The following is a 12,781-nucleotide window of genomic DNA, read 5'->3' on the forward strand; positions in this document are numbered from 1 at the left end:
ATAATACTGGAGCCTAATTCTTGTGTAGGTCTGTTGGACTCCAGGATCCAGCATCTCTTCATGATACGACACTCCTAGATAGTCACCTTCACATTGACCTTTCTAGTCCCTGGGTCCATGGGTGACAGAAGATCCTTTTCTAAATTTACCCCTGCAAAAGGTGTCTGTTTAGATTTCATGAACACTTGTGGGTATTGCTGACCAGTTTCTCTACACTTTGAAGTTTCGCATTTTTATCTGTTGCTGTTGGATGGTTTCAGACCTGAGCCCAATGAGGGTCAGAAAGTCAACTTTTCTCTATGTACAGGTAATTTTAAATAATTTTCTGATTGTGTTGTAACTGTAATGTGTAAAACATCATTTTCATAGGGACATAATATAATTTTTTAAAATAGCGTTTTAGAAAATATTTTCACCCATAAACTTTATTAACCATACTTACAATGATTTTTTTTTATTTATTAGGATACAATATCACAGAAGTCTGTAGATATTCATGATTCTATTCAACCAAGGTCTGTGGATAACAGACCACAAGCACCACTGGTTTCTGCCTCTGCTGTTAATGAAGAAGTCAGCAAAATTAAATCTACAGCAAGTGAGTTATTTCTCTAAATAAAAATAAGTTTGTGTTTTATGTAGGAAAGGGTTAACATTTTTGGTTTTACTTTTATTATTAACAAGCATATACTATAATTGATTGTGTCATCACTTCTTTTTTTTTGTTTGTTTGTTTTTTTTTTGAGACGGAGTCTCACTCTGTCGCCCAGTCTGGAGTGCAGTGGCACCATCGTAGCTCACTGCAACCTCCACCTCCCGGGTTCAAGCGATTCTTCTGCCTCAGCCTCCCGAGTAGCTGGGACTACAGGCGTGCACCACCGCGCACGGCTAATTTTTGTATTTTTAGTCGAGATGGGGTTTCACCATATTGGCCAGGCTGGTCTTGAACTCCTGACCTTGTGATCTGCCTGCCTCGGCCTCCCAAAGTGCTGGGATTACAGGTGTGAGCCACCGTGCCTGGCCACTTTTTTTTTTTTTTGGATACGGAGTCTCACTGTGTCGCCTAGGCTGGAGTGCAATGGTGTTCACTGCAACCTCCACCTCCCAGGTTCAAACGATTCTCCTGCCTCAGCCTCCAGAGTAGCTGGGATTACAGGTGCCCGCCATCACCTCCAGCTAATTTTTGTAGTTTTAGTAGAGACAAGGTTTCACCATGTTGGCCAGGCTGGTCTCAAACTCCTGACCTTGTGATCCACCCTCCTCAGCCTCCCAAAGTGCTGGGATTACAGGCGTGAGCCACTGCACCTGGCCATATCATCACTTCTTTACTGTGCTTACCCTAATTTGGACATCCTCTGGTAGATAGATGCCCACCTGCAGAAGGTCAAGAACTCTGCGGATAACTGAAATGTCAGCTTTTTCTACCAACAAGCACCTGAGTCTTCTCTCTCCACCCCCTTCTGCATGCCAACCAACCCCATGTTCTGTCTGCAAAAGTAGGGCCTAGCATGCCTTCCTCTACCCATGTGCAAGGGAAAGTAGTGAAGGACTGTTGCTTTCTAAGCAGGAGCACCCCACTTGTTTTTTTTTTTTTTTTTTTTTTTGAGACAGTCTCACTCTGTCACCCAGGCTGGAGTGTGATCTCGGCTCAATGCAGCCTCAACTTCCTAGGGTCAAGCGATCTTCCCACCTTAGCCTCCCAAGTAGCTGGGACTCCCGGCACACCTCATCACACCCACCTAATTTTTTATTTTTTTTTTTTGTAGGGACAGGGTTTTGCCATGTTGCCCAGGCTGGTCTTGAACTCCTGAGCTCAGGCCATCCACCCACCTCAGCTTCCCAACATGCTGGGATTACAGGCTTGTGCCACGACGTCTGTCCAGGAGCACCATTTTTTTTTTTTGAGACGGAGTCTTGCTCTGTCGCCCAGGCTGGAGTGTAGTGGTGTGATCTTGGCTCACGGCAAGCTCCACCTCCCGGGTTCACGCCATTCTCTTGCCTCAGCCTCCCGAGTAGCTGGGAGTACAGGTGCCTGCCACCACACCCAACTAATTTTTTTTTTTATTCTTTAGTAGATACCGGGTTTCACCACGGTAGTCAGGATGGTCTCGATCTCCTGACCTTGTGATCCGCCCGCCTTGGCCTCCCAAAGTGCTGGGATTACAGGCATGAGCCATCGCGCCCGGCAGGAGCACCCTACTTTTTAAGGAGCAACCCTTTTCTCCACACTGCACCCCAACCTTAGTCGGCCTGTGCCCATTTCCCTCACTGCTGCCCACACCCCTGTCTCCATACAGGGATCCACAGGTCACCTGTATTCCTCCCCTCACCCTTTCACAAAAAAGAGGAACCCTTTCCTTTTTTACCGGATCGATTCAGTTTCGTTTGCTGAAGGAAAATTACAACACCTAGAAAAGACCACAGCCTCCTTAGAGGAGAACAGGACAGCTTTGAGAACTTTCTAAACCTGAGATGAAATTTAATAACAGAAATAACAATATGCAAGTGAATAATAATTCAGTGGCATTTAGTACATTCACAGCCACCACCTCTATCTAGATCCAAAGCATTTTCATCACTCCTAAAGGGAGCCCCCCAGCCCCATAACTGTTATACAGCCACTTCCTCTTCTTCTCTTCCCCAGCCCCTGGCAGCCACTAATTAGCTGTGTTTGCAAATTGCCTATTCTGCATATTTCATATAAATGGAATCATACAAAATATAACCTTTTGTGTCTGCTCTCACAGTGTTTTCAAGACGCATCATGTTGTAGCATGAATCAGTAATTCATTCCTTTTTATTACTAATAGTCCACTGAATATATAGACCACATTTTGTTTATCCATTTGTCTGATGATGGACGTTTGTATTTGTTTCACCTGTAGTTGTCATGAATAGTGCTGCTACAAACTGTTGTGTACAAATATCATTTGAATACCTGTTTTCAGTTCTTTTGCATTATCTACCTAGGAGTGGAATTGCTAGCTCATAGGGTAATTCTATGTTTAACTTCTTGAGGAACCACCAAGCAATTTTCTATAGCCAGTGGCTGCACCGTTTTACATTCCCACCAGCAATTCCAGTTTTTCCACATCTTTGCCAACGCCTTTTTTGTTGTTGTTAAATGATAACCATTCTAGTGGGTGAGAAGTTTACCTCATTGTGGTTTTGACTGGCATTTCCGTAATGATTAGTGTTGTTAACCATCTTTTCATATGCTTGTTGGCCATTTGTATATCTTATTTGGAGAAATTTGTATTCATGTCCTTTGCCTGTTTTTAAATTTTGATGAAGTCCAATTTTTCTGTGTTCTTTTGTTAGTCATGCCTTTGGTGTCATTGTCAAAATCCAAGGTCATGAGCATTTCCCCCAATGTTGTCTTCTATGAAGTTTTTTTTTTTTTTTTTTTTTTTTTTTTTTTTGAGATGGAGTCTCACTCTGTCACTCAGGCTGGAGTGCAGTGGTGCGATCTTGGCTCACTGCAACTTCCACCTCCTGGGTTCAAGCAATTCTCCTGCCTCAGCCTCCTGAGTGGCTGGGATTACAGGCACATGCCACCACACCTGGCTAATTTTTGTATTTTTAGTAGAGACGGGGTTTCGCCGTGTTGGCCAGGCTCGTCTCAAACTCTGGGCCTCAAGTGATCCACCTGCCCGGCCTACCAAAGTGCTGGGATTAAAGGCGTGAGCCACTGTGCCTGGCCTATGAAGTTTTATTCTTCTAGCTCTTTGATTTAGGTCATTAATCCATTTTGATTTAATTTTTTTCAGGGAATTTTTTAATCCTAGGTGCTTACAGTTCTTGAGAGAAGACAGGCTTTATTATCATATCCTACTTGAAAGGACCTTCTATCTTCAGTCACTGTATTTTGCTAATTTCTTAAAGAGGAAACAGGTGGTAGTGAGTGGCCCAGTTTCATTTTTCATTCCTGTTCTCCAAAGAACAGAATGGTTCATGTAGGAATCCTTTGCAGCTTCAGTCTGCACCAAGAAAGGCCAAGAGGAAGGAATAGTGAGTGGCTTTTCTCACTCTCAGCCTCAAGACTGAATTTAAACACACTTAGCTTTGTGAGGGCAGGACTTGGTCTTCACATAGTGGAAAGTGTGCACTTGGCTATTCTGGGACTATCCTTTTTCCTGGGCAAGGGTTCTGCTTTCCTGCCACTGTGAGCTGTGGGGTCAGACATTCCACTGTCGCTCCCCTGGAAGACTTTTAGGCGAGGTTCATCCTGGAACTGTTGACTCAGAACAGGTAGAGCTGGAGGAAGAACAAGCGGCCACCCAGCTCTCATGAGCCCTCTTCCTTGGTGGATAGGTTGTGGTTCTCCTGTTTGATGGGGAGGCCCCTGCATCTGACTCTCCAACTCAGTGAAAAGAATCACAGCACAGACCAGCCTCATTCTTTCTGCACCACTGCTCTGTCGAGTTGATTCAGTACCTGCAGTCCCACATAGTTAAAATCTGCTTAGCTTTGCTCTCTGTTGTGTGGACAATGAAATGGTTGACTAATATAACCCTGGCAGTGTCAGGCCTTGTCATGACTAAAATTTGTCCAAATAGATATTGTCATCAAATGTGCTCCTGGTCCTTGCTAGTGAGACTTTAGTTAGGATCCCTGTCCAGGTCTCAAAGGGCACGAGAAACTATGAAGAGGCTTGGCATCCCTGTTCAGAGTACAGCCTCATCCGCCAAATTCTTGGGGTCACTAGAACTGTTTGGGTCCCTGCTGGAAGCTCTTAACACCCCTGAGCAACTCACTTTGGGACGATGAAAATAGGTCTCCTAAGACCTCCATCTACTGCTAAGTCCATTCTGGAGTCCAGGTGCTACTGGGAGTCTCTTGCTCCCGGGACTGAGATGTTTTTCTGACCTGAATGAGGGAGTGAATGGATGACTGCCCATGCCGCTGTCACTGTAATAAAGGACTAAGAAGACAAGATTTAAGAGGAAGAGATAACCATAGGACTTACAGGTTTCTTTGTTTTTTCAACTTGTGATCCAGTACTAAGAACTAAACGTTAAATAGAATAGCATTTATGAACAGTATCTGAAAAGGAGCCTTCATTAATGATCTCAATAAGAATAAATTTAAATAAGTTGTTTTTTTACCCCCGAAAATCCCTAAAACATGAATTTGTCTTCCACACATTAGTGCCAGAGAAGGGAATTTGTAGTAAAATGTTTTTCATAGTAGAAAGAAACAGGGATTGTAAGTCGCCCAGCATTGGAGCCATTGCCCACACTGTCTAGTAGGCAGCTCCCTTTGGGCAGTTGTCTGCCTCCTGGAAAGCTTCCTGCCGAAGCTGCCCGAGAATCTGGGATGGAGGTGTGGCCTTGTGGTCTGGGTCCCCTGGGCTGCATGGCAGCAGCATCTCAGGAGTTGAGTCCTCTTTTCTAACCTTGTGCTGCTGCATTGGCTTAGCTACTTAGCTGGCATGGTCAGACAAGGGGAGCACTCCCATGAATGTGTCCACATGGGACGGCGGACTATCAGAAACGCCCTGTTGAACAAATGTGTTCAGGATAGAGGGACGTGACTGTGTATAGCTGATGAGGGAAACACTGGTGGCACTTTTGTTACTTTGCAGTTTGGTTATTTTTGATGTAATGTGTTCAGCTTAACTTCTTTTTTTTTTTTTTTTTTAAGATGAAATCTGGCTCTGTCACCCAGGCTGGAGTGCAGTGCTGTGATCTCAGCTCACTGCAACCTCCGTCTTCCGGGTTCAAGCCATTCTTCTGCCTCAGCCTCCCAAGTAGTTGGGACTACAGGCACGTGCCACCACACCCGGCTAATTTTTGTATTTTTAGTAGAGACGAGGTTTCACCATGTTGGCCAACCTGGTCTCGAACTTCTGACCTCAGGCAATCCACCCGCCTTGGCCTCCCAAAGTGCTGGGATTACAGGCATGAGCCATTGCTCCCGGCCCCAGCTTAACTTTTTATAGACTTCTTTGCTGATGGATGTCTTTGAAAATAAGAGGTAATTTCAGTCACAACTACGAATCTGGATCCAAATAAAACATGCTGTGGCCAAACCACAGTATTGCATAGGTTAATCCAGAGTCTTGGCTGCCCTCACTTCCTGTCTCACATGGATCTGTTCTGTTATTTTCTTATGTCATAGGTTTTCATATAACCTATTTTTATTTTAATTTTATTAATTTTATTTATTTATTTATTTTTGAGGTGGAGTCTCTCTCTCTTGCCCAGGCTGGAGTGCAGTGGTGTGATCTTGGTTCACTGCAACATCCGCCTCCTGGGTTCCAGCGATTCTCCTGTGTCAGCCTCCAGAGTAGCTGGGATTACAAGTGCGTGCAACCATGCCTGGCACATTTTTTTGTAGCTTTGTAGAGATGGGGTTTCATCATGTTGGCCAGGCTGGTCTTGAACTCCTGACCTCAGGTGATCCAACTGCCTCAGCTTCCCAGAGTGCTGGGATTACAGGCGTGAGCCACCGTGCCCAGCCCCTTTATTCCCTATTTTCAGAGGTCAGACTTGGGTTTACAGTTGATATTTCAGTTTTAGGTTTTTATCCATTTGTTACATTTTCGTTAAAAATAACTTGAATTAAAAAATTTGTAGCGGGAACATCTTGAATATATTATTGTTCTAAATCAGGGGTGTCCAATCTTTTGGCTTCCCTGAACCACATTGGAAGAGGAATTGTCTTGGACCACTCATAAAATACACTAACATGTATGGTCCCAGGGGACCCAGACCACACGGCCACACCTCCATCCCAGATTCTCAGGGGCAGCTTCAGCAGGAAGCTTTCCAGGAGGCAGACAACTGCCCAAAGGGAGCTGCCTACTAGGCAGTCTTGGGGCAATGGCTCCAATGCTGGGCGACTTATAATCCCTGTTTCTTTCTACAATGAAAAATAGTAGTGAGCTAAGAAAAAAAAAATCTCATAATGTTTTAAGAAAGTTTATGAATTTGTGTTGAGCTGCATTCAAAGCTGTCCTGGGCCACATACAGGCTGCGGGTTGGACAAGCTTGTTCTAAACTATGTAGGGCACTTTTATTTTAAAAATTACTTTTCTAAGGCTTTTCTAAATATCAGTTCAACTTTTACTGAGTAGTGCCTGTGTGCAAAAGCAGTATGTCCTTCTCAGTGTGATATGTGAATACATATTAATGTTTCCTTAGCATTGTAATGTCATGGAAATTATAAAGGATTCAAAATAATTTTTTGTTTGCATGTGCATTGGGGGGGGTTTCCTCACAGAATTTCCAGAACAAAAATTGTTTGCTGCCCTGTTGATTAAATGTGTTGTGCAGCTGGAACTGATCCAGACTATCGACAACATTGTCTTCTTCCCAGCCACAAGTAAGAAAGAAGATGCGGAAAACTTAGCTGCCGCGCAGGTAAGGAGATGGGAGGACGGCTGCTTGTTTTGTGTAAGCAGGAAGTTAGCTGTAGCAGTCTGGGCTGTAGAGTTAGGCTAGAGAATTAGTTTGGGAGGCCTTCATCATTACAGATGTCCTTTTAAACCAGGAGACTGGATCCCATCACAAGGTAGTAAGGTTAGCTAGAGTAGGGAGGAGGGTCAGCAACTGATTACTAGGGACCTCGTCCTCTACAGCTCCTGGAGATGAGGCAGCTAGCAGAGACTGAGGACGAGAATCCATGAGGCATGGGGAGGCATGGGGAAGCAGGTGTCAGTTGTCCAGGAAGTCAGGTGAAGAAAATGTTTTAAGAAGCACGTGATCAGTCACTTGTTAAATGCTCTGGATAGGTCAAGTGATATTACACCTGAGAATTGCCCTCTAACTATTTGGAAGACTTTGGAACCTTAACAGTGTGTTAAATGTTAAATCGAGGACAAAAGCGTAATTGTAATGAGGAGAGAGAGAGAGAAGAGAGAATGTGGACTCAGCCAGTACTCTGTTAGGAAGTTTTCTGTAAAGGCACAGAGAAATGTGATAGCTGGAATTGTGAGGGGTTCAAGAGACAGGTTTGCTATGTTTTGTTCTCCAGATTGGTGATATGGCAGCGTGTTCACTGGTGAGAGCTTTCCAGTAGGGAGAGAAAAACTGACTGTAGGCAAGAGAGGGGCAATTGCTAGGGCCATGTTTTTGAGTGAGTGGAGATAGTACCTCAGACAGAGTGGGAATCACCTGGGGTAGAAGCCCAGACAGTTCCCATGTGGCGGCAGGGGGAGGGCTGGGGGATGGGTTATGGATGCAGGAAGTCTGGTACATTTGGGGTGGGAGCCTGTGAGAGACCTCCTCTGCCAGCTTCTGGTTTCTCACTGAGATGGGAAGAAAAGTCATCTACCATGTGAGATTTGGAAGAATGTTTTAGCTACTTGAGAAGTGAAAACGTGAGCTGGTTGGCCAGGAATGTGGCCTAGGCCAAGGTCTGCCAAGGGCTGGGCCAGCACCGAGCCCACTGGTTTAGAGAGAAACCAGTCTGCTTTCTCCAGTCACACATGATGACACGGCCATTTTGCCAGCCAGTTACTAAAAAGAAGAGGAGGAGTTGTGAAAGAATAATTAAAATCATGATACATGGACTCCATAGCAGTTGAGAAGAGAAGGGAGAACTTGAGGGGCTGAGGAACACAGGGCCAGGGAGTTGGGAGTCCAGGAGGGTCTGGACTAATGGGAGGTGGTCCTTGGGGACGAGGATGCGTAACGGAAGGTGGACCTTCCCTTACTTTCTGTTAGGTTAGATCAAGCTGAGTGTCTGTGGCTTTCTTGTAAAACTGGTCTTCGGGGAGCATTGAGTTGTAAATTAACTAAAATTATTGTGACTGTGTGTATATGCTGGGGTGGTTTGTTTTCCAAAGAGAGATGCGGTGGACTTTGATGTTCGAGTTGATACTCAAGACCAAGGAATGTACCGCTTTTTAACATCACAACAACTTTTTAAGCTACTGGACTGCTTATTAGAGTCACATAGATTTGCAAAAGCATTTAATTCCAACAACGAACAGAGGACTGCCCTGTGGAAAGCAGGTAAGCTACACACGCGTCACATTTAATGTTTACTGTTGATGGATGTGGGACAGATACATACAGGTCTCAGAACTCATTGACTGTCTGCTGTAGGTCTGTGCATGTCACTATGTGTACTCTGACCTTAACAGTAATAAAGTAATTCCACAACCAGGCCCTTTTCTGGTCTACAGTAAGCCAGATAACTACTTGGGTGGATTTTTTCCCCCTTGGTCTATTATTTGACTAATATTGTTCTTTCATCTTGTTTACCCAACCTGGACCTTCTTGTTGGTACTCATTGGCATGATAAAAGCTGTCTGTTCATTAGAAATAAATATGTGTAAAAGTCACACACACAAAACCTGGCATGTGTATTTGAATGGCTTCTCTGTTTACTGGGAGTGGCCAGAGCTCAGAGTAAAGGTGAATTTATTGAGATGTGAGGTATATTTGTTCTAGAACAAGTTAGACATTTTAAACAAAAAATAAGCTTTTATTATAAACCAAAGTGACATTCTTAATTTTTTAATTTAAGAAATAGAGCCAGGTGCGGTGACTCACGCCTGTAGTTCCGGCTACTCGGGTGGCTGAGGCAGGATGATTGCTTGGGGCCAGAAGTTCGAGACCACCCTGGCCAACATAGCAAGACCCTGTCTCTACAAGAAATTAAAAATTAGCGGGGCATGGTGTCATTTACCTGTAATCCCAGCTACTCGGGAGGCTGAAGTGGGAGGATCACTTGAGCCCAGGAGTTTGAGGCTGCAGTGAGCCATGATCACACTACTCCCCTCCAGCCTGGGAAACACAGTGAGTCCCCATCTCTTAAAAAAAGAAAAGAAAAAAGAAAGAAATATAATTATGAGGTGCAAAACAGTGCTGGGAGGATGAGGGGCTGCAGAATAAGGCAGAGAAAAAGAAGGGGGCTGATACTTATCGAACATCAAACTCTGTTCAAAAGGGTTTGGTGCTTATGTTTGCTTATTTAAAACAGCTATGCCATTCTGTTCCCTTTACAACCTAACTTCTGCAAAGAGTAGTCTGTACTTATTTTTCCCCTTGTTTTCTACCCAAGTTGTTGCCACCATTCCACTGGGCCTCTTCCTGCTGAGCTGATAGAACCTCCTTCTGTCCACACACACTGGACCCATCAGACCTCTGACAGAGCAGTTCTCACCTCCTGGGGGTTGCCCCTGTTTATCTGAGACCCCTCGCGCAGGCAGAGCACATGGCTCCTTCCACAGCTTTGGGGATTCAAGTGCAGTTTCATATGAAGGGTTCCACCTTCCCAGGCCACAAGTTTTTTTATATCTCATATCCCCAATCTGAATAGGGAGGGAATTCTGGACATGGAAATCACCTTCACATCAGGCTGCTGTGGCTCCGTTTTGTAAGCAGCAGATGCTGATGGCTGAGCACAAACAAAATGTGCCTCCATATGGGCTGTTTCACCTTTACATAAGATGCCTTCCCAAACAAATCCCAGAAACTTCCCCTTTCTGCAGGATTCAAAGGCAAATCCAAGCCCAACCTTCTGAAGCAGGAGACCAGCAGCCTGGCCTGTGGGTTGCGCATTCTCTTCCGGATGTACATGGATGAGAGCCGCGTTAGTGCCTGGGAGGAGGTCCAGCAGAGGCTTTTGAAGTAAGACTCTTGACTGATTTCCATCTCTGACCAGGTAGCCACGTGGTGCCGGGCAGGAAAGGGGCACCGGCGGGACCATGCTGAGAGCTGAGCCTTTGGGGCCTGGATGCCCCTATTCCACAGAGCAGTTGTAAAAATTAAACCTAGTCTTAGAGATGAATGTGCTTTAGTGACATGTGGCCAAATCATGTCTAACATGCAGGACAAAGGAGGTTTTCTGTTTTAAAACTGTGAACTGTGATACCATTTATAGGGCTTTTTAATGTCATAAGATAGTCCCATTTTTACAAAACAATCATTTGTGAAAGTGAAAACTTGCCTGCCTACATTTACTTTGAAAAAAATATTTGGAGTTTTTCTTAGTGTTACCTTTTTTTACTCTTTTACTTTAAGACAACTAACGTGTAAACTCAGGCTAAGAATGAAACATGCCATTCAGAAAGAATACGGCCATCTGCATTGTATTATCATATCCACTTAAGGAATACATGTTCTGAGGCCAGTTAAATACATTTTAGAATTTTAAGGGATCACCTAGTCTCTGTTATCCCATTTGATTGACAAGACTGATTGATTAAGGCCCCACAGGGCCTTGTGATCTAGGGCCTCACAAGGGTCAGTGAAGAGAGGAGTCGCCTCAGATTCCAGTCCAGGTCTCTTGAAACTAAGCTTTACATGTGCCACCTGCCACACGGCAGCTTTGCATTGAAAGAAACTTAGAAAATTAGGAAAATGTGGGTTTCCTGGTAAGTTACAATGGCTTCTTTTAACATGTTTGGTTTTCTTCCCAATTTGAAAAGCATGTTTATGTTGACGCTCCAGCTAATGTAAACAGATGGGATCTAACATGTTCTTGAATAGTTCATATTCACTACTATGTTCATGATTGCTCTTTCGCAGTGAATATGGGGACCAGTAGATAACACAAGTAGCATTAAAGGAAACCTTTTCTTTTGCAGTGTCTGCAGTGAAGCACTAAGTTACTTCCTCACTCTAACATCAGAAAGTCATCGAGAAGCCTGGACTAACTTACTGCTTTTGTTTCTAACTAAAGTTCTAAAGATAAGCGATAATAGGGTAAGTATGAGGCTTCGAATCCAGCCCCACATTTCTAGCCCGATTCGCATTGGGATGCCGGGTCCCAGAGCCGCCGTGCAAGAGCTCTCAGAGATGAATCAAGCGTGCCCACGCTGCACTGCTGCTTGTGCAAAGCCACCAGTGGCCTTGCTGTATCTTCCTCAGTCCTTGCTTGTCTCCCTCCTTACCCAACTTTGTTCACTAATTAGCAGTTCTCTAGGGGATTCAGTAGGTGAGGGATCAGAATCCCTTGGGATACCTTGACAAGTTCCTGGATTCCCTCAACATTGAAATTCCCATCATGACCCCAGGAGTCTCCCCCTTTTACCCATTTTGAAAACTGCTGTCCAACCACCTCATGGCCTTGTACTCTGCCTACTACTCAAGACTACATCTGGTTCCTGGGCCTGTGCTCTGGGCTGCAGCTCTTCCTTTGGCATATTTAGTGGTTCCAGGTAACCCAGAGTCCCTAGTGAATGGGCCTCATCTAAGAATTTTAAACCAGTAGAAATAAAATACACATATATGACTGTAAATATAAGTGCATATTTATTTTAAGGTTTTCAAAAATGTACATTCTACTGTTACAAAACAAAATAGCAACTTACAGCTCACACATACGGAAACAGGTTGCTTTGCTGTGACCCTAGGTTTAAAAATGCCTAGTGATGTGGCCCATTACTTGAAAGGCCAAGGGCTCTAAATCCCAGCCTCTGTTACTCCACAGCTGGCTTTTTTTTTTTTTTTTTTTGCCATAATATGTCTCACTGCTTCCCTGGATCCGGAGGGGCACAGAGGGGTAGGAAAGGAGGCTGCAGACTAGAGTTCAGAGATAAAGGAACTACTGTGAAGATACAGCCAAAGTATAGCAATTGAACTGTACATGTGAAACGTTAATGTAGCTTTGCCTGAAGAACTGTTTAGATTTTATATTGCAGTGTTAGGTAGAATTTTCCCCCAAACTTAAAATTTCTATGTAACAAAAGATAAAATTTCAGTAACCCATAGCTTATAAAAACCCAACTCTAGTTTGTACTCAGTTGCCTGCTTTTGCTTATTACCCAGGAAAAACAGTGCTAAATTACTAAAAGTTTGTCAAAGATATACAGGCAAATGTT

The 12,781-nt window shown here is 44.1% G+C and overlaps 1 protein-coding gene across 7 annotated transcripts in view; it reads left to right on the forward strand.

The window, feature by feature from the left end:
• The window catches only part of ARFGEF1 (ADP ribosylation factor guanine nucleotide exchange factor 1), a 170,630-nt gene that overhangs the window by 131,798 nt on the left and 26,051 nt on the right, over positions 1–12,781 (forward strand). For 4 of the 7 annotated variants that reach the window (XM_063611518.1, XM_063611519.1, XM_055299109.2 and 1 more), the window contains 5 exons: positions 466–598; positions 7,228–7,367; positions 8,795–8,963; positions 10,448–10,586; positions 11,546–11,663. In XM_063611518.1, the coding sequence (XP_063467588.1) occupies positions 466–598; positions 7,228–7,367; positions 8,795–8,963; positions 10,448–10,586; positions 11,546–11,663 (699 nt within the window). Of the gene's footprint in view, positions 1–28; positions 445–465; positions 599–7,227; positions 7,368–8,794; positions 8,964–10,447; positions 10,587–11,545; positions 11,664–12,781 lie in introns of those variants that run through there. The other 3 variants (XM_055299111.2, XM_055299113.2, XM_063611520.1) reach the window with 2 other exon arrangements.

Source organism: Symphalangus syndactylus, chromosome 11 (assembly GCF_028878055.3).
Source record: "Symphalangus syndactylus isolate Jambi chromosome 11, NHGRI_mSymSyn1-v2.1_pri, whole genome shotgun sequence".
Classification (NCBI taxonomy): Eukaryota; Metazoa; Chordata; class Mammalia; order Primates; family Hylobatidae; genus Symphalangus; species Symphalangus syndactylus.